This window comes from Sceloporus occidentalis, unplaced genomic scaffold (assembly GCF_023333645.1).
Source record: "Sceloporus occidentalis isolate IW3139 unplaced genomic scaffold, rSceOcc1.0.p SCAF_1, whole genome shotgun sequence".
NCBI lineage: Eukaryota > Metazoa > Chordata > Lepidosauria > Squamata > Phrynosomatidae > Sceloporus > Sceloporus occidentalis.
In genome coordinates this window covers 774,820-800,645 of record NW_028316981.1, presented here as the reverse complement: position 1 = coordinate 800,645, position 25,826 = coordinate 774,820, and the positions used below count along the sequence as shown (strand labels likewise).

Below are 25,826 nucleotides of genomic sequence, written 5' to 3'. Positions count from 1 at the left end.
GCCTTTGGTGAAAAGGCCTTTATAAGTAGAGTAGGTCTTTCACATTTGCTGGAGTTACGGGCACAAGACCCCCATGAAAGTGGAAAAACACATTGCTTTTTTTAATCCGAGAGAACACCTCTCTAGGAATCTCCAGGTCCTCCAGTGCAACTCTATGGTCAACATCTGCCAGAATTTGACCACAGAATCATGCTGGACAACCTACATGTGCCTAGAGAAGTGTTTTCGCTTGTAATCTCTAGCTCTTTCAACACAAATGTATAGTTAACTTCCAGCAAAATTTCTCTGGAGGAAGTAGGGACCTAAGGATTCATAAAGAGAATATGTTAATCAAATCTGCCAACGATCAAAACTGCAAAAGTCAAAGCTGCAGATCTGGAGGGACAACTGTAAGAAGAAAAGTGCAGAAACCAAATATCCAATCACGGATCAATCCCAAATGCTTTTTTAACTCCTTTAACCTGCAAATCTGAAGAGTCATAGAAAATCTTTTAAAAAATCATATGCTGGCTTTATAGGAATTTGGCATCCCAAATCCCAAAATGATCTCAGGTTTGCTCCATCATCCTGTCCAGGTTTTTCCACAACTTGCTTTGGCATTTCTATGCTGTAATAAATGACTAAAGGAAAGAATCCTGGAAAGAATTATCCCGCAAAGAGTAAGAAAAGGGATGAAAGTCTTCTCATAGGCTTTCAAAACATTTGTGTAAGAGATGAATCTGAATCCTAACTCTAGTTCAGCAAGTGTATTGTTTTATATTGTATCGTATTATATTGTACTATTGTGTTATAGGAGGGTGATTTTAAGAGAATTTTAACGGTTGGAATTTGTATGATTGTATGTAATTTTGTTGTAATCCCGCCTCAATCCTAGGGAGAGGTGGGAAATAGAAATAATACATCATCATCATCATCATTATTATTATTATTAGAATTTGCTGTGATGGAACACAAAAATCTGTCCAAAAGTACTAAAGGAAAATTTAACCAAAGCTGAGTCACAGCTAAAACATTGAATCGGTGAAAGAACTGTTGTGTGGCATGACATTTTTATTGTGTTTTTTTAACTCAGCACCCAGAAATACAGCTATAACATTGGGGAAAAAATCCTTGTCATTGCAGACAAAGCCCATTTGCTCAGGTCGCTACATGTCCACATGAGTGGTCCCTTGTCCCTTTGAAGAGAAGTAACAAGTTGCTCATTTCAGGGATCTGTCCTGGGCCCAGTAATGTTCAACGTCTTTTCAAATAACTTGGGTGAAGGAACTGAAGAAATAGGACATAGAGATTAGATTCATAGCATCATAAAGTTCAAAGGGACCGCCAAAGGCCATCCAATCCAACCCCCCTTGGGACATTCAGGATTACAGAATCAAAGCACTCTCTGTGACAGAAGGCCATCCAGCCTCTGCTTACAACATTCCAAAGGAGGAGACAGCCCCACACTCTGAGGCAGCATCTTCTACTGCTGAACACTCTTATATCATCAGGAAGTTTTTTCTCACATTTTGGTAGAATCTCTTTTCCTTATTTTGAACCCTGTAGTCTTTCTGTAGCTTGCTAGTGGGTTGAACTAGATGATCCTTGGGAGTCCCATCTACCCCTGAAAATTCTAAGATTTTAAGTTCCGACAGCATGCCATTCACATCTCCTTTCTCCTGGATCTGGGTCTGCAATGTAAATTAAATTTCACCTTCTTCAGGATGTTTGTCCATGTATTGGATATTACAATATCAATAAATGCTCCATATTGCCATTATTCCGTCGCTCTGATTGAGCCATTGTCAATATTCTGCCACTACTGGAGCACTTCCCATATTCCATGCGTTTATATGCTTTCTCCTTGGTATGATGCCTTCCACATGATCCAATGTCACAGAAATTTTGTCCATACAAGTATATATGGCTTCCCTCCTGTGTGGCTTCCTCAATGTGAAGAACATTATTTGCACTGATGCTCTTTCGATAATCCATGCCTTTATTTCTCTCCTGTGTGCATTCTCTGATGTGAACGTAAATGTCCACGCTGAGTGAAACACTTCCCACATTCGGCGCACTGATACGGCTTCTCCCCTGTGTGGATTCTTTGATGTATAGTCAGGTATCTGTTGTTCGTGAAGCTCTTTCCGCAATCCACGCATTCATATGGTTTCTCCCCTCGGTGGGTTCGCTGATGGTATTCACAGGACTGGCTACTGCTGAAGCATTTCCCACATTCCGTGCACTGAAATGGTTTCTCCCCCGTGTGGGTCCTTTGGTGTACAGTCAAATTACCGCTAACAAGAAAACTTTTTCCACATTCCAGGCACTGGTATGGTCTCTCCCCCGTGTGGGTTCTTTGGTGTACTGTCAGTTGACAACGAACGCTGAAGCCCTTTCCACATTCCATGCAAGTATACGGTTTTTCGCCAGTATGGATTCTTTGATGCTTAGCCCATGATCCGTTATCACCGAAGCTCTTCCCACATTCCAAGCATTTGTAAGGTTTCTCCCCTGTGTGAGTTCTTTGGTGCACTGTCAATGCGCTGCCATTATTGAAGCTCTTCCCACACTGCACACACTGGTAGGGTTTCTCCCCTGTGTGGGTTCTCTGGTGTAAAATCAGATTTCCCCTCTGACTGAAGCCCTTGCCGCACTCCGTGCACCGGTATGGCTTTTCCCCTGTGTGGATTCTTTGGTGCGAACGGAGCTGTCCATTGTTACAGAAGCTTCTCCCGCATTCCGTGCACATATAGGGTTTCTCCCCTGTGTGGGTTCTTTGATGCGCACGGAGATGGACCTGGTGAATGAATCTCTTTCCGCAGTCACTGCATTTGTACGGTTTCTCCCCTGTGTGAATGATCTGATGTGAACACAAGTTTCCTCTCTGAGTGAAGCTCTTCCCACACTCCAGGCACTGATATGGTCTCTCCCCTGTGTGGGTTCTGTGATGGGAATGTAGTTGTTCCTTCTGCCTGAAGCTCTTTCCACATTGTGTGCATTTGTATGGCTTCTCCCTCATGGGAACTCTAAAGAGCATCTTTATGTCTGGTGTACATTTGCACACACTTCCACAGAGAGAACACTGTCCCTGATCTGACTGTGAGTTCAGGGGTTCATCAACAGAAACCTGAGACTCAAATGAGTTCTCCTCCTTCTTTGGAAAGTTTCCCACAAGAGGTTCAGTTATTGCCCATGATTCCACAGATGGTTCCCCATACTTCTCACTCTCCTGATCATTACCTGTTTGACAAAAGAAGAAAAAGATTCCATAAGAAGAAAAGTGCAGAAACCAAATATCCAATCACGGATCAATCCCAAATGCTTTTTTAACTCCTTTAACTAATTCTATTTTATATTACTACCTACTGTATACAAGTAGATTGTACGCCACTGGCAGGTTTTATATTTTATATTTTTATTGATTTGATTATCTATATGTACAGCACTGTGTACATGTACAGCGCTATAGAAATAAACTATAATAATAATAATAATAACAATAATCCTAGACTCTCCTTGTTCCTTTTAACAGGCCTTCCCTTCACCTCATTTGAAATGGCAGAGGACTACAGATACTGTGGATGCTAATAAAACCAATCAATGGGTCCCAGGGAAAATCAAGCTGAACCATCCCTAGACACCAAGATGACTAAATTTAGGTTGTAGTACTTTGGCCACATCATGAGAAAAGAACACTCACTGGAAAAGACAATAATGCTTGGAAAAGTAGAAGGCAGTAGAAAGAGAGGACCGCATACCAGATGGATAGACTCAGTCAGGGTGGTCATAGGCCTGTTACTCCCATGGACTTGCCCTCCTCCACCCAAGTTGACATTTGATAACAATTTAATATTAAAAAGGGATGTTTTAGGCAGGGAGCAGAAAGGGCACCCCCAGTGCAGGAAACTAGTCATGCCATAGATCCGGGAATCTCAAGGACACTTAGTTAAGACTGGCATCTGCATAATCCTTTCACATAGGAGTGTAATGGTGGGTGATAGATCAGGTGTTTGCCAGAAAGCTGGGGACCAAAGGGTGCTTCCATCTGGAGATTACACCTCTTTGTGTAGAACATTTGCATCGATGGTCCTTCCATTTCTACACATCTCTGTCTTCCTGGAAAATCCACTCATACAACTGAGAAACTAACTCACAACACATTTTACCCTATAAATATAAAAATACCCGCTTGGGCGATTCCAATTCATTTCAGTTGAAATCAGGAAGAACCTCTATCACATCCAAATTAGACTCCTTAGTATTACTGGCTGTGCCACAAAGAACAGTATTGGGCCCCATTTGATAGACTGGACGTCTGCTTCTGGAACCAGTAAAGTATTACCCACAGCAATCTTTTAATTTGCTGTCTGCTACCCTTTATAGTTTTGATCAGGGATTACCAAACTTTTGTTATTCCAAGTGTTTTGGACTTCATCTCCCAGAAGCCCCAGCCAGCTTGCTCAACAGCCAGGAATTCTAGGAGCTGTAGTCCCAAACATTTGGAAGACCAAAGTTTGGGAATCAATGTCTTAGATCTTGCTTTTGTGAAAGTGAGAGAGAAGATCTTGTGTGCCTGTTGATTACCCTTTTAATTAATTAATTAAACTAACCTGGAATATGCCTCTGGCGATCTTGGATTCAGAACCACTATTCATAGGCTTGCATCCCAGCTTCTTAGAGTTACCCAAAGCCCTCTCACTGCTTCTTATTCAGCTAAATTTATTTCCCCATTGAATACAATTGTGGATGACCTTCTTGGACCCTAGCATTCTGGGTAATAGGCCTGAGCTGAGACAGAACAAAAAGAAGGCCAAGGTAAATCCTAAGAAGGCAAAAGGGATTCTTACCCTGAGGGGCTGCAATTCCATCACCCTCCATGATCTCCAGAATACAGATTTCTCTGGCCTGGATCCAGATTCCAATTGCCCTTGGTGAAATGCAAAACCACCTTCTCAAAGGATGCCAGATTCTGAAAGGAGGGGGGAAATTACAACAAATTTGCAATTAGAAATAATTCCCCACACCAAGTTTGCTTACAGAAATAATCATCACACCCTCCAGCATTTCACAAAGGAAAACCAGACACATGTGGCCATGAAGCATCAGAGTGTGATCAAGACAACAAAATGTATTATGGGGGAAGAATGCACAAAGTAGGAGAGACTGTGGCAGTTTGCTTTTGTCTGAGCCTCTTGGGAAGAGCAAGATTGTGTCCCTTCCTCTTCACTCTCTCCTGCTGAGCTACTGAAAACCACACCATATAAGGAAAGACTTAGGGAGCTAGGTATGTTTAGCCTGGGAAAGAGATGTTTAAGAAGTGATATGATAGCCCCGTTTAAATATTTGAAGGGGTGTCCCATTGAGGAGGGAGCAAACTTGCTTTCTGCTGTTCCAGAGACTAGAACGTGGAACAATGGATGCAAGCTACAGCCTCAATCTGAATCTGAGCAGCTGCACCAGGTGACAAATAGGGATTGCAGGGGATGGCAGCTCCCGTTGTCGCTGCAAAGACTGCTGAAAATCCATGGCAAAAGGTGAGTTATTTAAATGCAAGTTAGGGAGGAACAGGGTGACCTGATGTCTTCCTTTTCCTAGTCATGTCCTATACACTGGTGTTCTGTCCAGGAGGAATTTCAAAATGACCTTCATTTTTGAGCAGGGCTAAGAAGCATGCATTTATACAGTGGGCCCTCCACATTCACTGGGGTTAGGGACACAGGGCCCCCACGAAAGTGGAAAAACCATAAATAAAAAACACTATTTTTTTACGTGAGATGGCACCTCTCTAGGAATCTCTAGGTCCTCCAGGGCAACTCTGTGGTCAACGTCTGCCACACACTGACCCTAGAATTGCACTGGAGGAGCTACAAAGGCCTAGTGGAGTGTTCTCTCTAGGAATCTCTAGGCTCTTCAGTGTGACATTTGGTTAAAGTTTACCATAAGGTTGTACTGGAGGACTTAGATATTCCTAGAGAGAACATATTAATAAAATCTGTGAATAATCAAATCTGCAAACCTGAAGGGACGACTGTACTTCTATTAGCGTTCCAAGCTTTTATTTGGTTATGTGCTACATTTTTCTTGACTACCCTACATTTTGAAGTGCCTTGTCCTCCTTTGTGGTTAGAACATCTGGACACCTTGGGGAGGAAGCCCTGAACTGAGTGCAGGCATCGTGAAGTCTTTCTGCACCTGATTTGGGGTTTTGGCCCTGCCTCATGTAAATAGGACGCAGTGAGCCTGGGGGAAAATTGGACTAATTTCTCCATGCAGACAAGCCCTGGGACTCAAAGGTGCATTACATTTCTCAAGAAGTCCCTGCACTGTTCCATCTGGGAAAAACATTTAGATGCTGTGCAGGGAAAAACTTGCCAACTTTAGTTCAAGTGAAAGCATTGTCATGTGCCTTCAAGTCGTATCTGATCTATGGCAATCCTAAGGCAAACCTATCATGGGGTTTCCTTGGAAAGCTTCTTCAGAGGGGGTTTGCCATTGCCTCCCTCTGAGGCTGAGAGAGTGTAGCTGCCCAAGGTCACCCAGCAGAAACCTCAGAGTCCAATCCCAGTCATTTAAGGTTCCTTTGTTATAAATGTCATTCCGTAGACTCTCTGTATTTGCTGGGGTTTGGTTCCAGGACCATCCATGGATACCAAAATCCCTGGATGCTCAAGTCCTGTTATAAACAATGCGGTAATAAAATGGCAACCCTTCTACAGATAGCGGATGCAGAATCCATAGATACAGAGGGTCAACTGTATTTCCAAATCCAGGAAACATATTCAGGGGTTGCCATGCTAAAGGATCTGAACTTCTATTACTAGTTTCTCCTTGTCCTTTGTCCCTAGTTTCCATAATAAGACAGCTCCCCCTGGATATAGCACAGTCTACAGAAGGCACACCCTTTCCAGCCCTCAAATAAAGGATGCTTTATCATAAGAGATTCCCAGGTAACCCTATTTTTCTCCCTCCAGGCCAGATCCCACTACTCCCCTTCCAGAAATGGGACAGAGAGTGCATCTCCACTGTAGAAATAATGCTGTCTGACATCACTTTAGCTACAGAATCCTGGGATCTGTAGTTTTACAAGGTCTTTAGTTTTCTCTGGGTGCAACTACACTTCAGAAATAAAGATGTTCGACACCTCTTTAACTGCCATGGCTCCATCCTACAAAATCCTGGGGTTTGTAGTTTTGCAAGATCTTGAGCCTTCTCTGGGTGCATTTACACTTCAGAAATAATGCCGTCCGACACCTCTTTAACTGCCATGGCTCCATCCTACAAAACCTTAGGATCTATAGTTTTGTGAGTGACCAGCAGAGAAGGCTAAAGATCCTGTAAAACTAGAAATCCCAGGATTCCTTGGGATGGAGCGTTAGCACTGCAGGTGGTATCAAACGGCATCATTTCTACAGTGTGGTCGCACTCATTTGGGCTGTAAGCAGCCACAGCTAAACGTTGCCCAGGGGCAGTCGAGGTGACTGTACAGCAAACTACAGCAAAACCCCAAACCCAGCAATACCTTTACTGCAAGCGTCCGACGCTCCACCGGGTTCTTCCTCAGGCGCAGGTGCTAAAAAATCACACAGCAGCAGGAGGAGGAGGAGGAGGAGAAGAAATTAGGATGTTTAGAGCCACTGGCTTGTTGCTGTTGTTGTCATCTAAGATGGCGTGGGCCCTCTGAAGGGCTCTCCCTGGGAGCAGAGGCCGCTCTCTCGAGGGCCATGTGGGCTCTGGCAGACAAAGAGCCCTGCCCTCCAGGCTCCTGCTCGTTCCCAAACTTACTTGGTCCTCCAGGTGTTTGGGACTTCAACTCCCAGGATGCTTAGCATGTGTCCACTGTGACTGGGGCTTCTGGGAGCTGGAGTCCAAAACACCTGGAGGAGCAAAGCTTGGGAGTCACTGCATAAAATCTCACCTCCATTACCAATAGGGAAAAAGTAACTTCCCCTGAGATCCAGCCTCTCTAGGAAGCTTCAGTCCCCGTCCTTTGGGTTCCTGGAGGACTGTGATGGACTCACCCCCTCCCTGAATACACAGCCTCTCTAGGAAGCTCTACTCGCTGATCTTTAACGCCTGGAAGACTGAGGTCCTACCTGCAATGCCTCTCTAGGAAGCGAAGCTCTCTGATCTTTTTAATCCCTGGAGGACCAGAAAAAGGACACTTCCCTCCTCTTATCTGCATAGCCTCTCTAGGACTCTGAGCGCTCTGGTTTTTTACTCTTTGGAGAAGAGAGGAGCAGACACCTCCTTCCTCGCCTCTTCCTACTGGCAGAGCCTCTCTAGGAAGCTGAGTTCTGTTATCCCTGGAGGACTGAGGATGTGACACTTCCTCTCGCCCCAGCTGCAGAGCCTCTCTAGGATGCTTAACTCGCTCTTCTTTTAACTCCTGGAGGGCTGAGGGGAAGACACCTCCCTCCCTGCAGAGTAGGCCCTAGGGACCTGAGTCCTAGTCTTTTAATGCCCCTAGGGATCTGGGCTCTGTCCTTTTAATCCCTGGAGGACAGAAGGGCAGGCCTCTCCCTCCCCAGACTCCTACCTGCGCAGCCTCTCTAGGAACCTGAGCTCGGTTCTCTTCATGTCCTCTCTAGGAAGCTGAGCTCTCTGGTTTCTTTAAACCCTTGGAGGACAGAGGAGCAGAAACCAGCTGGCGTCTGTTGTTATAATGCCTCTCTAGGAATCTGACCTTTGTTCTTTTAATCCCTGGAGAACTGAGGGAGAGGCACCTTCCTCCTCCCATCTTCTGAACTTCAGGGCCTATCTAGGAAGCAGGACTCTATGTTCTTTTAAATCTTGGAAGACCGAGGGGCAGAACCCCCCTCCCTTTTCTCCTTTAATAAAATAATAATAACATTTTTATTTTTATACCGCCCTTCCCATGATCAGGGCAGTGCACAACATAATACCAATACAAATACAATTACAGCACAATAAATAATAACAACAATAATCATTAAAATGACATTAAAACCAATTTCTGGCCAGCCGACCACTGCTGCCAGAGGGGGAAGCTAACCAGGACCAGCGTCCGGGAATGCTAATAAAAATAAGAAGGTTTTGAGCTCCTTCTTAAACTGGGCCAGGGAGGTGGCCGAGCGGAGCTCTATGGGCAGCGTGTTCCAGAGGGTTGGGGCCGAGATGGAAAAGGTCCTCCTTGAGGTGGAGGTTAACCTTGCCCCCGGAACCCTCAATAGATGCTGCCCAGATGTTCTGAGTGTGCGGGGCGGATTGTATGGAGAGAGGCGGTCCTTAAGGTATCTTGGGCCCAAGCCATTTAGGGCTTTATAGGTAATGACCAACACCTTGTATTGCGCCCGGAAGCGTATAGGCAAGCAGTGCAGACTTTTAAGCACAGGTGTTATATGGCTGGCTCTGGGTATGCCAGTAACCAGCCTGGCTGCCATATTCTGCACCAATTGTAGCTTCCGGGTTTGGTACAAGGGTTGCCCCATGTAGAGCGCATTGTAGAAATCCAATCTAGAGGTTACCAGGGCATGTACTACCGTTTCAAGGTCTCCCTGGTCCAGGTAGGGATGCAGCTGGCGAATCAGCCGAAGCTGATAACAGGTGCTCCTGACTGTCGCATCCACCTGAGATGTAAGGTGGAGCAACGAGTCAAGGAGCACCCCCAGACTGCGTACAGTGTCCTTCACAGGAAGCGTGATCCTGTTCAGGACAGGTGGAACCACCACCATCCCCGGACCAGGGGAACCTATCACGAGCACCTCCGTTTTCTCTGGATTCAGACTGAGTCGGTTTTTCCTCATCCAGCCCATTACCGACTCCAGGCAAACCATGAGAGGAGAGACGCCATCCTCGGTCACTGCATCAGTCGGAGACATAGAGAAGACTATTTGGGTGTCATCAGCGTACTGATAACCCCGCGCCCCATGTCTCCGGATGATCTCTCCCAGCGGTTTCATGTAAATGTTGAAAAGCATGGGAGACAGAATGGCTCCTTGAGGGACCCCAGATGTAAGGGCCCTCTTGTCGGAGCATACGTCTCCCAGCTGCACCATCTGGAACCTCCCAGAGAGGTAGGACCGGAACCACTGGAGCGCAGTGCCCCCGATCCCCACCTCTTCCAGGCACTCCAGAAGGATACCATGGTCTATGGTATCGAAAGCTGCTGAGATGTCCAAGAGCACCAACAGGGACACGCTTCCCCTGTCGATGCCCAGACGGAGATCATCGACCAAGGCGACCATGGCCGTCTCAACCCCGTAACCCGCCCGAAAGCCAGTTTGAAATGGGTCCAGATAATCCGTTTCATCCAAGATCGATTGAAGTTGGATTGCAACCGCCCTCTCGATCACCTTCCCCAAAAATGGCAGTAGCGATACTGGCCGATAATTATTGTGCATCAGGGGGTCGAGGGAGGGCTTTTTTAACAGCGGTTTTACAATGGCCGATACACCAACAAAATCCCTAGACTGTCCCTAGCCTTCAGGGTCAGGTAAATACACTCGATAAAGGAGGTTTGACGGATGTGGTTCCTGGTGAGAGACAAGGTGTTCTTATATACCAAGGCAACACCCCCCCCCCCCGCCCACCTAACCTGGACTGGTCCTTCACCGAAAACCCAGCAGGGAGGGCCTGCGCCCACACAGCATCCCCCTCAGGCCCAAGCCAGGTTTCGGTAATGCAAGCCAGGTCACACTTACTCTCCTCTAGCAGATCGTAAATAATGTGGGTCTTGTTGTTAATTGACCTGGCATTGCACAGGAGCAGAGACAGGGTTTGTGGCACGGTTGGAGTGACCCTCAGGTCCTGTTGGTTAGGAGGAGGACAGGAAGGAGAGATAGATATGACGCATCGATCTCGCCGTCCCCTGTAACGCAAGTCCACTCTCCTACCGCCATACCTCCCCTTGCCCCACACTACTTCGATAGGAGCCCCACTCGTACCAAAATGCTCACCCTCTACCTCACTGAGTGCCAAACCCTTTTTTGAATCATAGGATCCTAGACTTGGAAGAGACCCCAAGAAGGGCCCTGATCCAGTCCAACCCCATTCTGCCATGCAGGAACTCTCAGTCAAAGCCTCCTCAACAGCTGGCCATCCAGCCTCTGTTTAAGCAACTAAACGTAACCCTAATTGAATAAAAATAATTGTAACTTATTTCAACTCTCAAAATGATAATTGAACCAACCAATGAATCTTTCAGTCCTTCTAATACCTTTAAGATGTTTATTTTGGCATGAAGGGGGTCCAGGAAGCTGTGTGCCAAATAGAAACATGTTAGGCTGCATCCACACTGCAGAAATAATCCAGTTTGACACATCTTTAACTGCCCTGGCTCAGTGCTAGGGAATCCTGGGAATTCTAGTTTTCTGTGACATTTAACCTTCTCTCTCAGCAAACTCTGGTGTGACAACAAACTACAATTCCCAGGCTTTCATAGCACTGGGCCATGGCAGTTAAAACGTTATGAGACTGGATTGTCTCTGGAGTGAAAATGCAGCCTGAGTTGGGTCCAAGACACACTGCAGAAATAATCCAGTTTGAGACTGCTTTAGCTGCCCTGGCTCAGTGCTAGGGAATCATGGGAATTGTAGTTTGCTGTGACATATATGTGTGTGTGTGTGAGAGAGACTGTATATTTATGTATATGTGTCTGTATGTGTGTGTGCATATATATATGTATATATTATGTGTTTGTATATGTATCTGTGTGTGTGTGTGTGTGTGTGTATATATATATATATATATATATACACACATACGCACCTTGAAGTCTGAAGAATAGCCAAGACAATAGGACTCTGCCCTGGCTGAGCTTTTCCTGAGGGTGGGGGTGACCACTCTCCTCTCTCTGATTGGCTGAAAACTGTTAGTGTGACTCCCAACAGGATTGGTTGTTCTGTAGCCTCGCTCTCAGAGTTAGGGCCACTGTTGCCAATTCCGGGGGTTGGTCCCGGAAATTGGGCTTTTCAGGGCTGGAGCTGAAATGTGCAAAAGTCCCTGAACCTCCACGGAATAGAGCCAGACACGGAAATCACATGGAAAGCACTCAAAAGTCACAAAATTGGCAACAGTGTTGCTTGCATGCATTGCTCCTGGTCCTAGCCTCTGGAGCAGCAGAAAACAAGCTTCCTCAGTATGACATCCCTTCAAATATTAAACAGGGCTCTCATATCACCTCTTAACCTTCTTTTCTCCAGGCTAAACATCCCCAGCTCCCTGAGTCGTTCCTCGTAGGGCATGGTTTCCAAGTCCTTCACCATTTTAGTCGCCCTCCTCTGGACACGCTCCAGTTTCTCAACGTCCTTTTTGAATTGTGGTGCCCAGAACTGGACACAATATTCCAGGTGGGGCCTGACCAGAACAGAATACAGTGGCACTATTTCATTGTCCAAAAGGTGGAAAAGGCAACAATGGGTTCAGCCATTTTAGATCTGATCCTAACCAAAAGGGCTGACCTGGTTAATGGGGTGCAAGTGGTGGGATCCTTAGATGGAAGTGACCATAATCTGTCCATATTAAGCGCCCCCTCTCCCAAATATCCCAGATCTCTCTGGGGGGGTCAGATATCTCATTGCCCCCACCATTCATGCCCTATTATCCCCCACCCCAAATTCCAAAGGGGGAAGATAGTAGGGGAGGCAGTGCCCCCCAAAACAGCCCCCTCCCTGCCTCCCACTCACCTGCCTCCTCCTTCTTCGACCACTGGAAGTGCCCTTTCCCACTTCCTCCCAAAGAGCCCCTGGTCAAGCAGTGTCAGCACAACTGCTGGGGTCCAACAACCACTGTCAGCAACTCAAACGAGCCCTAGTGGTTAAATCAGACCTTTGAGCAGAGCTAGCAATTTTAGAAGCAGAACCGATTCCAAAGGCAGTTGAGATAATAGCAGCTGGATGTCTTCCAGGAACTGAAGCAATGCAGGAACCTCCGGGGACACACAGCAAACCGATGCCAGACTTCTTCTGATAAACCACCAGAGAAGCCAAGTCTCCCGAAGTGCTCTTTATTCACAGTGCTATAATACAAATACAGATCTCCAAAACTCCAAACCATACCAAACCAACTCCTACTACAAACCCACAGGCTATCACTTGCAACCCCTGGGTTTATATAGACTCCAGACCTTGTGGTCTCCCAAACCCAGTGAGTTCAGGTGTGTAACCATGACATGTGTCCTCTGTGTAATCCAGACACATGTTTCATCATCCATGGCTACGTGCACTTGGACACCAAAGTGTCCTTGAGCCAATGAGCATCAGCTGTGCTAATCAACCTTGTCCCTCTGCTGAATGCTCATGGTCAAGCACACACACACATCAAGCATTTCCTTGTGTGCTGTGTTTTAACCCTTGACACTCTGACAAGCAGCCCCCCAGAAAGAGAGGGGGGAAAGGGGAGGGGCCAAGGTCTCTGGAGCCCCACTTCTGGTCCCAAAATGGCGCCCCCTGTGGCCTGTTGTACCATAGAGAGGAGGAGTGGTGGAAGACTGTCATAGAATCATAAAAACATAAGAGACCCAAGGGCCATCCAGTCCAACCCCATTCTGCCATGCAGGAACTCTCAATCAAAGCATTTCCAACAGAATGCCATCCAGCCTCAGCTTAAAGACTTCCAAGGAAAGAGACTCCACCAAAACCTTCATTGAGGGAGTTTGTTCCACTGTTGAACAGCCCTTACTGTCAGGAAGTTCCTCCTAATGTTGAGCTGGAATCCCTTTTCCTGGAGCTTACATCCATTGTTCCGTTTTCTGGTCTTTGGAGCAGCAGAAAACAAGCCTGCTCCCTCCTCAATGTGACCCCCCTTCAAATACCGTTCTCATGACCACTTCATTGCTTCCCCAAGGCAGAGGAAGGCAAAGAAGCAACGGCTGATGCTAGAAGCCACAGAACATCTGATCAATATTGGGGCCATAAAAACCATACTCCTTTGGAAAGAACAAAAGATGCTCATTCCAATCTTCTTCAATTGTACATTTAAAACAAACAAAAACAAATTGTAGAGTCCGGTGCTAGAGCTGAAATGGGTCAGTTAGTTTGTGAAACAATACAGGTCCAGACTGGAGACTCCTGACAATTCTGGAGGCCCTTCATCTCCAGGATTTTTGTGTGTCCCTGTTCTTGGTTGTAGATTGCTTCTGCACCCCAACCCACCCACTTCATCACAAGTATCTACACATTGCTTACCAGGGGAAACCTTTTCCATACAAGGTTCTGCCGTTCAGTTCAGTTCAGTAAATGAACATTCACAGGTTAATGTTCCCTTTTAATCAACCCCCCAGTAAAGAACCCATAGGGTTCTGGAGCGTGTCCAAAGGAGGGCGAATAAAATGGTGAAGGGGCTGGAAACCTTGCCCTACGAGGAACGACTTAGGGAGCTGGGGATGTTTAGCCTGGAGAAGAGAATGTTAAGAGGTGATATGATAGCCCTGTTTAAATATTTGAAGGGATGTCATATTGAGGAGGGAGCAAACTTGTTTTCTGCTGCTCCAGAGAACAGGACCCGGAACAATGGATGCAAGCTACAGGAAAAGAGATTCCACCTCAACATTAGGAAGAATTTCCTGACAGTAAGGGCTGTTCGACAGTGGAACAAACTCCCCCGGAGTGTAGTGGAGTCTCCTTCCTTGGAGGTCTTTAGGCAGAGGCTGGATGGCCATCTGTTAATGGGGATGCTTTGATTTGGATTTCCTGCATGGCAGAATGGGGTTGGACTGGATCAGGGCCCTAGTGGTCTCTTCCAACTCTATGATTCTATGGGGTGTCCCTTTCCCTCTCTCTCTTTGTGTCTCTACCATCCCTCCTTTTTTGTCGTCAGGAATAAAACCTCAACCACCCCCACAGTTACCCTGAATGTCTCCCCCTTTTACCTCTTCCTCCTTGCCATGAACACTCATGACCCCCCTCTTTCCTTCCAATTTCTACCAAATACTCAGTCCTTTAGCTTAGAGCAGTAGTTCTCGCCATTTGGTCCTGTAGCAGATTAATTTAAAAGCCAGAATCATAACCAGATTTACTTGGGAGACCCAGAGCCAGTCCCTTTAGAGAAATGAGGCACACTTCCTGCCTCTCTAGGAATTGTCGACATTTCCTGTCCCTCTAGGAAGTGGGCATCTGTTCCTTTTAGAGCAATCGGTCAGACTTCCTGTCTCTCTAGGAAGTAGCACTCATTCTCCACACTTACTTCCTGTTGGTTTCTTCCGGCCTCTCTAGGAGTGAGAGCGTCTCTTTCACCCTGGAGGACTGAAAGGAGGAATGGCCATAGAGTCCTCCAAGGAAGAGCACTGAAAACTGTTTCCTAGAGAGGCAGTAACTTTGGGGGGATGATTTTTTTTTGGGGGGGGGGAAGGTTTGAGCAGAAAGCACTACGCCTCTAACTATATCCTTTTCCCTTTCAGTTATTTCCAGTTCTGCTCCTTTGGAGAGGCAGAAGGAAGGAAGGAAGGAAGGGAGGAAGGAAGGGAGGAAGGAAGGAAGGAAGGAAGGGGGTCTTTGGAGACAGCAGCAGGAAAGGTAAAAATGCAAACCTAGTCCTCTGTTTTATTTTGCGTTTAAAAGAGGGACGTCCTAAAACAAAGGACAGCGCTTGCCGATAGGAAAGCCATGCTTGCCCATAGGGAAAGCATAGTTGCCCATAGGGAACCATTGGAGATTGCTGCCCATAGAGAAACATAGGGATTACTTGCCCATAGAGAATCATGTGGATTATTTCCTCTTAGGGAAACACAGCGCTTACTTGCCCATAGGGAAACCTCAGAGAGTCCACACAGGAAAAGCCATACAAAAATGCCAGCCTTGTGGGAAAGGTTTCGCTTTGTCTTCAGCCTTAGAGACACATCCTATGTTTCCCTAAAGGGAAATAACCCCCATGATTCTCTATGGGCAAGCAATCTGCAATGATTCTCTATGGGCAAGCAATCTGCAATGTGTCCCTAAAGGCAAGTAATCCCCATGATTCACTATGGGCAAGCAATTCTCAATGTGTCCCTATAGGCAAGCAATCTGCAATGATTCTCTATGGGCAAGCAATCTGCAATGATTCTCTATGGGCAAGCAATCTGCAATGTGTCCCTAAAGGCAAGTAATCCCCATGATTCACTATGGGCAAGCAATTCTCAATGTGTCCCTATAGGCAAGCAATCTGCAATGATTCTCTATGGGCAAGCAATCTGCAATGATTCTCTATGGGCAAGCAATCTGCAATGTGCCCCTAGGCAAGTAACCCCCATGATTCTCTATGGGCAAGCAATCTGCAATGTGTCCCTAAAGGCAAGTAATCCCCATGATTCTCTATGGGCAAGCAATTCCCAATGTGTCCCTATAGGCAAGCAATCTGCAATGATTCTCTATGGGCAAGCAATCTGCAATGTGCCCCTAAAGGCAAGTAACCCCCATGATTCTCTATGGGCAAGCAATCTGCAATGATTCTCTATGGGCAAGCAATCTGCAATGTGCCCCTAAAGGCAAGTAATCCCCATGATTCTCTATGGGCAAGCAATTCCCAATGTGTCCCTATAGGCAATGATTCTCTATGGGCAAAGAATCCCTGTGTTTCCCTATGGGCAAATAATCCCCATGATTCTCTATGGGCAAGCAATCTGCAATGATTCTCTATGGGCCATCTTCACAACTGCCCTGTGCCTGAGGTTCAAAAGGCATAACTGGACAGTTGCCCCTCCACATTTGCAGCTTTGGTTTTTGTGGATTTGATTATTTGCAGTTTTGATTCCTATTTTTAAATCATTGTTTTAAATGAATGTTTTAATTTGATAATTGTGTAACACTTTATTCTCCCTTTCAGCTCTCAGTCTCCTTTGGGGAAATTTATTTATATTTCATTTCATTTCAAGGATTTATATCCCAGCTTTCTCCCAGAGTGGGATGAGGGTGTACTTGGTTGAGGAGGAATAAGATCTCCTGGATCTGGGATAGAGAGATCCCTACATGGACATCAAGATGGAGGACGATGGGAAGGTGGCTTCTCCAGGTAAGAGATCATTTTCTTCACTTGGTATTTGTCTTTCCTCTTGTGCCTTGAGTCCCTCTACTGGCAGGAAGGCGGGGAATAAATAAACATACTACTACTACTACTACTACTAATAATGTTCTTAGAAACCACCCTCCTTGCCAGAGGATGTCAAAGAAACCTGCTAAGGAGGAAGGTCCCTAATAGCAAGGAAATGTTATAAAATGAAAACCGTTTTTGTACACAAGGGGCTAAGTTGAAAGTGGCCTGTTTTAGAAAGATTACAGTCGGCCCTCTGCCTTTGCAGCTTTGACTTTTGCAGATTTGATTATTTGTGGTTTTGATTAATATGTCCTCTCCTCTAGCACAATTTTGCTGGAAATTGACCATAGAGTTGTGCTGGAGAACCTAGAAGGCCCTGGGGAAAACACTTCTCTAGGCCTTTGTAGGTCCTTCTGCATGGTTCTATGATCAGCTTCTAGCTGATGTAGGCCATAGAGTTGCACTGGAGGATCTGGAAATTCCTAGAGAGGTATTCTCTTAGGTAAAAATATTAGTGTTTTTTTTATTTGTGATTGTCCCACCTTCATGGGGGGGTCCTTTACCCATAACCCCAGTGAACGTGGAGGGACCATTGTAGATAATTATTACATTGCCAGGTTGCATATCAGCATGTGTGTGTGGTGTGTGTAACAAGGCCAGGACACAGTGACAAATATCCTTGAGGTGGCCAGACATCTATTGAGTACTATGCCTATCAGTATTTATGACTCAGTTGTATGACGCAGTGCATTATGCCAGGTACTGGAGAGTTGCATCAGCCAAGTATATATAAGGCTGAGACTAATGTAAACAATTGTGGATTACAGTGTGGGTTACAGTTGCTTTTACAGTGAGTAGCGTCGAGTTGTGGAGAGTGCAGTATCAGTTTGTCAGTCAGTATATCCATAGTTCTAGTTTAGCTCTATGTGGCTGTGAGCTACTAAGGCGGAATAGCAATAGCAAGTACATTTCTATACAACTTATCAGTGCACTTAAACACTCCCCAAGCGGTTTACGAAGTATAAGCTAATTGCCACCAACAATCTGGGTACTCATTTTAGCAACCTCAGAAGGATGCAAGCCTGAGTCGAGCTTAAGCCCCTGGCTGGTATTAAACTTGCAACCTTATGGTTTTGTGAGTGAGTGGCTGTAGCACAGGCATTTAACCGCTGCGCCACCAGGCAGCATCCTTCCATCCTGGCACTCTGTTTGTTTCTGTTCCTGCTTCTGTAAATAGCATCTCCTTGTCACCTGTAAATAAGTATCTTCACTGTTAGCAGTCCGGTCCACTTCCTGATTTCATATATGGGCCCACTCCCCCTTACCACTTGAACCAATTCCTGGATTCGGTTCAGAAACCAGTTTGGTGGCGAGTGTGGGTCCCACTATGGTTTGCACTGGAAGGAGGCCAGCATGGTGTAGGGCTTTGACAGCTCAAGGTTTGATTCTCAGTTCAGCCATGGAAACCCACTGGGTGACTTTGGGTGAATCACATGCTCAGCCCCAGAAAACCATGACTTGAAGGCACAGAATGGAGAGGCAAGGAGGCTGGGGGCAGAGAAGGCAGGCCAGGGTGAGGAGAGAGGATGGAGAGGCAGGCCCAGTGCGGAAGGAGGTAAAGCCAGGGTGAGGAGAGGCAGACTGGGGAGGAAGGAGGAAGGCCGGGCATCCATCACTCCCTCACTTCGGCCCAGAGTTCCCCGGGGGTGGGGGATGGCAGGAGAGGCAGACTGGGGGCGGGGGGGGGGGTGCAGGCAGTCCCTGCTGCCTCCAAGGCCTCCGGAAGTACCCCAGCACCCACAGAGAAGGAGGAGGAGGAATGCAGTTAGGCGGCCTTCCCTTAGGCCCCTTGGGCAAACAAAGAAACAAGCTTCATTTATATACCGCTTCATACCACCTAAGCAGTGTCTAAGCAGTTTACAACTGTAAGCTAATTTCCCCCAACAATCTGGGTACTCATTTTAGCTCCCTCCTCGGAAGGATGCAAGCCTGAGTTGAGCTTGAGCCCTTTTGTTGGTCTTGAACTCGCAACCTTGTGGTTTTGAGTGAGTGGCTGCAGTACAGGAATTTAACCACTGCGCCACCAGGACAGCAGAAGAATGGGGCTTGCACTGGAGGGCCCTTCTCCGCCACTGGCCTTCTCCGTCCCTGGCGTGGCTGGAGCGCTTGACAGGTGGGAGGAGACGGAAGGAGGCCAGGGGCGGGGAAGGCAGGCCGAGGCCAGATTCGAATCTGCTTGGTCCACATTTAGGCTGAATCGATTTATTTGAAAATAAATTGATTCAGTCCAAAAGAACCTGAAAAAAACAGCGTCTTTTTGACTTGGGTTAAATGGGCAAAAAGTATGCCCCCCACTTTAGCGATTCATATTAAGTGGGAACCATGCTCTTTTAAAACAGATTGTATCAAATCATGATCCTGTTTAAACTATAGTGGGAATGAGGCCTTGGTATCTCAGAGTCTGGGTGAGATACTGAAATCATGTTCACACCTCGTACCCAGCGGGACGGTCTCAGCCTTCCATCCTTTTGTATGTCGATAAAATAAGTACCCCGCTTGTTGGGGGCAACTGGCTTACAGATTTTACAATTGTAGACGTAGTAGTCATGGGCAACTTCAACTATCCTGATATTTGTTAGAAATCAAACTCAGCCAAAACATTAAGGTCTAGCAAAGTCCTCACATGCCTGGAAGACAATTTCATTGTCCAAAAGGTAGAAAAGGCAACAATGGGTTCAGCCATTTTAGATCTGATCCTAACCAACAGGGATGACCTGGTTAATGGGTGCAAGTGGTGGGATCCTTAGATGGGGGATGACCATGTTCTTCTGGAGTTTGTTATACAGTGCAAAGGAGAAGCCAGGCATTGTCACATAACACATTTCCCGCATATCAGACTTTAGGAAAGCTGATTTCAATTAACTCCCGTGATCAGGAATAGTAGAATCATAGAGTTGGTAGAGACCACAAGAGCCATCCAGTCCAACCCCATTCTGTCATGCAGGAAATCTCAATCAAAGCATCACCGACAGATGGCCATCCAGCCTCTGTTTAAAAACCTCCAAGGAAGGAGACTCCACTACTATTCTTTGAGGGAGTGTGTTCCACTGCCAAACAGCCCTTACAGTCAGGAAGTTCCTCCTAATGTTGAGGTGGAATCTTTTTTCTTGTAGTTTGCATCCATTGTTCCATGTTATAGTCTCTGGAGCAGCAGAAAACAAGCTTGCTCCATCCTGTGATTCTATTCTAACTGTTCACTATGAAGTGGTATAGAAAGTTAAATGCTAATGCTATTGCTTTCCCTGCACACTGCAGCTCCTTATTAGTTTCCTCCCTCTCTCTGTGGTGTCTGTGTGTGGATTACGGAAAGTACTTAACTTTTGAACACTTTTCCCTCAACTCTCAACTCTCTCTCTCTGCTTAATGACAGTTTCAAATTGCTTTTAATTCCAGACTGAATATCCTTGCAAATTTGCTAAGATCTGTTTGCCACTGCACAAATATTCATAGAATCATAGAATCGTAGAGTTGGAAGAGACCGCAAGGGCCATCCAGTCCAACCCCGTGCCATGCAGGAAATCCCAATCAAAGCATCCCCGACAGATGGCCATCCAGCCTCTGTTTGAAGACCTCTAAGGAAGGAGACTCCACTACACTTCGAGGGAGTTTGTTCCACTGTCGAACAGCCCTTACTGTCAGGACGTTCCTCCTAATGTTGAGGTAGAATCTCTTTTGCTGTAGCTTGCATCCATTTTTCCAGTTTGTAGTCTCTGGAGCAACAGAAAACAAGCTTGCTCCCTCCTCAATATGACATCCTTTCAAATATTTAAACAGGGCTATCATATTACCTCTTAACCTTCTCTTCTCCAGGCTAAACATCCCCAGCTCTTTAAGTCGTTTCTCATAGGACATGGTTTCCAGACCCTTCACCATTTTAGTCCTCCTCCTTTGGACACACTCCAGTTTCTCAATGTCCTTTTTTAATTGTGGGGCCCAGAACTGGACACAGTATTCCAGGAGGGGCCTGATCAGAGCAGAATAGAGTGGCACTATGACTTCCTTTGAACTAGACATTAAACTTCTATTGATGCACCTAAAATTGCATTGGCCTTGTTAGCTGCTGCATCACACTGTTTACTCATGTTCAACTTGTGGTCTACTTGGACTCCTAGATCCCTTTCACACGTAGTTTCATTCAGCCAGGTGTCCCCCATCCTATATCTGTGCATTTCATTTTTCTGTCCTAAGTGCAGTACCTTACATTTCTCCGTGTTGAATTTCATTTTGTTAGCTATGGCCCAGTTTTCTAGTCTGTTCAGGTCATTTTGAATCTTGATCCTGTCCTCTGGAGTATTAGCTACTCCTCCTAATTTGGTGTCATCTGCAAATTTGATAAGTATGCCCCCAATTCTGTCATTGATAAAGATGTTGAATAGCACTGGGCCCAGGACAGAGCCCTGTGGGACCCCACTGGTCACTTCTCTCCAGGATGAAAAGGAGCCATGGCTGACCACCCTTTGGCTTCGGCCAGTCAACCAGTTTACAAATCCATGTAACAGTTGCCTTGTCCAGCCCACATTTTACAAGCTTGTTTGCAAGAATATCATGGGGAACTTTGTCAAAGGCCTTACTGGAATCAAGATATATTATATCCACAGCATTCCCTTCATCTAACAAGCTGGTAATTTTATCAAAAAAAGAGATCATGCTGCATGTTCAGTAAAATCCTCCTTTTAGAGAGTTAGGTGTGAATGCAGGGGTTTTTGCATGTACCTGATGTGCATGATGTACTGTTTTGTCAAAGTAACAAGTTCCCTGATATGCACATGGATGAATCTAGTCATACAGTGGGGCCTGCTTGGGTTTGGTTCTAGGACACCCATGGATACTAAAATCCATGTGTCAATTCTCAAGTTCCATTAAATACAATGGTATAGTAAAACGATGTCCCTTGTAAAAAACAAAAAACAAATTTAAGGTTTGTGTTTTAGAATTATATCTTTTTGGCATATTTACAAGCTGCAGGTGGTTAAATCTGTGGGTAAAGAATCCATGGATATAGAGGGCTGTCTGTCTGTTCTGAGGGAATACCTGATAACACTGTGACCCATTTACAGTTAGTCACAGCCCTAATCGATTTAGCTTCCAAGCTCTGAATTCCTAAATATTAAACATCATGTTCACAACTCCTAATGGGATTTTCTTTCCTTTTTTACTCAAACAGGAAACAAGCAATATAGTGAGGATGATTGGGAAGGAGCTCTGTCAGAAATGAACAAGAATAAACCAGGGAAAGAGACTTTGGAATATCAAAAGAAAGGACAAATGAACAAAGGAAAGCAATCAAAGAAAGGAATGGAGGACTTGTTTGCTTCTCAGGATTCTGACACATGTGAAATCCTGACCATCCTGGAAAATGTCACAAGTGAAAGCAGAGGAGAGTGTTGTTTCAGTGCAAAAAATTTCAGAGATAAATGGCATTTAAGGGTACACTGCAGCAGCCACACACAGGAAAAAACAGATCAGTGTATGGAACGTGGAAAAAATGTAAGTCAGTGTGGACATTTTCAGTCACATGAAAGAACCCACTCAGGGAAGAAACCATATAAATGCCTGGAATGTGGGAAAAGTGGGCATGCCTTAGACATGGAATGTGGAAAGATGTTTAGTCACAGTTCAGAAGAGAAAAGACAGAAAAGAATCCACCCAAAGATGAAACCCTGTAAATGCATGGAATGTGGAAAGAACTTCATTAATAGTGGAAATCTAAAGTTACATCAAAGAACTCACACAGGAGAAAAACCATATGCTTGCATGGAATGTGGAAAGAGCTTCAGTCAGAGTGGGCATCTTCAGTCCCATCAGAGAACCCACACAGGGGAGAAACCTTATGAATGCATGGGATGCGGGAAGTGCTTCAGTCAGAAAGAACATCTCCGTTCACATCAGAGAACCCACACAGGGGAGAAACCTTATAAATGCACTGAATGTGGAAGGAGCTTCAGTCAGAATGGAAATTTGCGGTCACATCAGAGAACCCATACAGGAGAGAACCCATATGAGTGCAAGCCAAATGACGTAAAACCATATACAAGAATAAAACCATATACATGCATGGAATGTGGAAAGAGCTTCTGTCAGAATGTTAATCTGCGTTCACATCAGAGAAGCCACACAGGGGAGAAACCTTACAAATGCATGGACTGTGGAAAGAGCTTCACTAGTAGTTCATCATGTTTGATACACCAGAGAACCCACACAGGGCATAAACCTTATAAATGTATGGAATGTGGAAAGAGCTTCAGTTTGAGTGGATCATTTATTAAACACCAGAGAACCCACACAGGGGAGAAACCTTATAAGTGCCCAGAATGTGGAAAGAGCTTCAGTATCAGTGGAAACTTACGTTCACATCAAAGAACCCACACAGGGGAGAAACCTTTTAAATGTATAGAATGTGGGAAAAGTTTCAGTACGAAAGGAGGTCTAGATGTACATCAAAGAATCCACACAGGAGAAAAACCATACATGTGCATGGAATGTGGAAAGAGCTACAATTCAAGGTCACATCTACATAGACATCAAAGAATCCACACAGGGGAGAAACCACATAAATGCACAGAATGTGGAAGGGGCTTCCGCCAGAAAGAACAACTCCGTTCACATGAGAGGACCCACACGGGGGAGAAACCATATAAATGCCTGGAATGTGGGAAAGGCTTCAGTCACAGTGGAAGTCTAACTTTACATCAAAGAATCCACACAGGAGAGAAACCTTATGAATGTACGGAATGTGGAAAGTGCTTCAGTATCAGAGAAAATCTGCGCTCCCATCAAAGAATCCACACAGGGGAGAAACCTTACAAATGTCTGGAATGTGGGAAGAGCTTCAATCGGAACGAACATCTGCGTTTACATCAGAGAACCCACATGGGACCAAAACATTAATTGCATTAATTGTGGTAAGATTGTCAGTAGTAGTTCATCTTTGATACATTAAATAATTTGCATGGAGGTGAAACCATATAAATGTATGGACTATGAAAAGACCTTCCATAATAGTGGAAAACTATCTGTATGTCAAAGAACCCACAGAGGGACGAAACCTTATAAATGAATTGAATGTGGAAAGAGCATCTGTCAGAATGGTACTTTGAGGATTGGCAGGGGTCATTCCATGCGCTGAATACTCTACGATTGTCACCTGCACTTTTGCTTGAAGGCACTACAAGTATATGTACTTGTACAGCTGTTTGTAAAGTTTTTCTTTTTAATTATTTTAATTTCCTTATAGCATTAGAATTCAAAGATGTAGCCATGTTAGTCTGTAGAATCAGTATGTAGAGAGATCTTGTTGCACCTTTGAAACTCACTGAACGGAAGAAATTGGCAGCATGAGCTTTCCTAGACCTCAGTCTACTTCCTCAGATGTTAACTGTAATAAGTAAAATTTCATGAGTTATATAAGTTTTTATTTTCTTCCAAGACGTTCTTCAATATTCTAAGCTGCTCTTTAGATTGTGTGTTAACATTAATGTTAATAAATAATAAATACTTTAATTATATTTCTTCTTTTATGACTTCCTGTGTTTCTTTCTCTGTGTGGTGAGGCATAATTTCTTATGCTTAACAACTTCTTTATTTGGTATTGTAATTAGTGTATTTTTTCAGTGCATACAGTGCTCTACAGGCTAATGGTTATTCCAGCTCAGACATCAGAAGGGCTGCCATCTGTCAATGGAGATGCTTTGATTGTGATTTCTTGCATGGCAGAAGGGGGGTTGGACTGGATCAGGGCCCTTGCGGTCTCTTCTAGGGCTCTGTGATTCCTGGCAGAGGTTGGTGCATCGGATTGTGTCCTTGTGCACTGTAAAGGTTTCAGGACAAATAGGATTGCCTGCCATCTGTCCCTCCCAGTCTGGCAGGGACAGGTGTGATTGTCAACCCACTTTTTCAGCTGTTTTAAAAATGTCTCAGTTTCTGCCTCCTTTCCTCCGTTTCCTCTTCTTTCCTCATCTTCTTTCCATTGCTACAAAATGAAGAATGCCTTAATTGTGGATTCCTGCATGGCACTCTATGGCCGTTTTGGGCCCTTCATCAATAAAGGGAGGCACCGTTCTGAGCCTGCAAGACCTGAGCTCTGCTGCAGATGACTGGGGCTTTTGTAGGTCTGGAAGACCATATTCCAGGTGGATGGACTCAATTAAGGAAGCCATGGCTGCCCTGAGATTGCAAGACCTGAGCAGAGCTAGACCATGTGGGTTTGGTCATTAGCAGTTTTGATTATGATGGTCCTCCAGTGTAAGTAACTCTGCTAGAGGTTGACCATAGAGTTGTGCTGGAGGACCTAGAAGTTCCTAGAGAAAACACTTCTTGAGGCATTTGTAGGTCTTCCAGCAGGATTCTGTACTCAGTGCCATAGAGTTGCCCTGGAGGACCTGGGGATTCCTAGAGAGGTGTCCTTTCGTTAGAAAGGCTCATGGCTTATTTATTTGTGCCTTTTGCCCATTCCTGGGGCCCTTCATCCCTCGCCCCAGTGAATGTGGAGGGAGCATGTGCTCTGAGTATTCTCAAGCCACGGATGGTTGACTTTGTGGATAAGGAGGGCTGGTTGTAGGCATTCATTCCCCTTTGCCTAGGTTTGCGGGGGGGGGGGGGGAATTGGGTGGCCTCCATTACTTGTGCCAAAGGCAGAGAGAAGGCTAGCCGCCTGAGAGAGGAAAGGCACCGGCTGGGAAGCTGTAGGCTTTGGGGTCTCCCCACAGGGCCTCAGACTCCTGGCATGGGAGACACTTCCAGGGCGGAATCGTTCCTGCAGCCAGCCAGACTGTTCAGAGAGAAGGCTTCTCTAGGCATCTGTAGCTCTTTTGTGGTTGACG

General features: G+C 45.5%; 2 protein-coding genes across 6 annotated transcripts; one reads left to right on the top strand and one right to left on the bottom strand.

The window, feature by feature from the left end:
• Positions 1-1,042: 1,042 nt before the first annotated feature.
• Positions 1,043-14,986, bottom strand: LOC149320303 (uncharacterized). 4 transcript variants are annotated; one of them, XM_089501696.1, is made up of 4 exons: positions 14,957-14,986; positions 7,502-7,552; positions 4,830-4,951; positions 1,043-3,222 (listed from the first exon to the last, which is right to left on the bottom strand). In XM_089501696.1, the coding sequence occupies exons 3-4, from the start codon at positions 4,858-4,860 to the stop codon at positions 1,979-1,981; spliced, it is 1,275 nt and encodes a 424-aa protein (XP_089357822.1). In that variant the 5' UTR covers positions 4,861-4,951; positions 7,502-7,552; positions 14,957-14,986; the 3' UTR covers positions 1,043-1,978. The 4 variants fall into 4 exon arrangements, with proteins under 4 accessions (XP_089357822.1, XP_089357808.1, XP_089357805.1 ...); XM_089501682.1 differs by lacking the exon at positions 14,957-14,986 and adding an exon at positions 8,519-8,546; XM_089501679.1 differs by lacking the exon at positions 14,957-14,986 and adding an exon at positions 8,076-8,319.
• Positions 5,453-24,522, top strand: LOC149320302 (uncharacterized). 2 transcript variants are annotated; one of them, XM_089501234.1, is made up of 4 exons: positions 15,199-15,248; positions 15,338-15,452; positions 16,790-16,926; positions 22,172-24,522. In XM_089501234.1, the coding sequence occupies exons 3-4, from the start codon at positions 16,884-16,886 to the stop codon at positions 23,893-23,895; spliced, it is 1,767 nt and encodes a 588-aa protein (XP_089357360.1). In that variant the 5' UTR covers positions 15,199-15,248; positions 15,338-15,452; positions 16,790-16,883; the 3' UTR covers positions 23,896-24,522. The 2 variants fall into 2 exon arrangements, with proteins under 2 accessions (XP_089357369.1, XP_089357360.1); XM_089501243.1 differs by lacking the exons at positions 15,199-15,248; positions 15,338-15,452 and adding an exon at positions 5,453-5,516.
• The last annotated feature ends 1,304 nt before the right edge of the window (positions 24,523-25,826 follow it).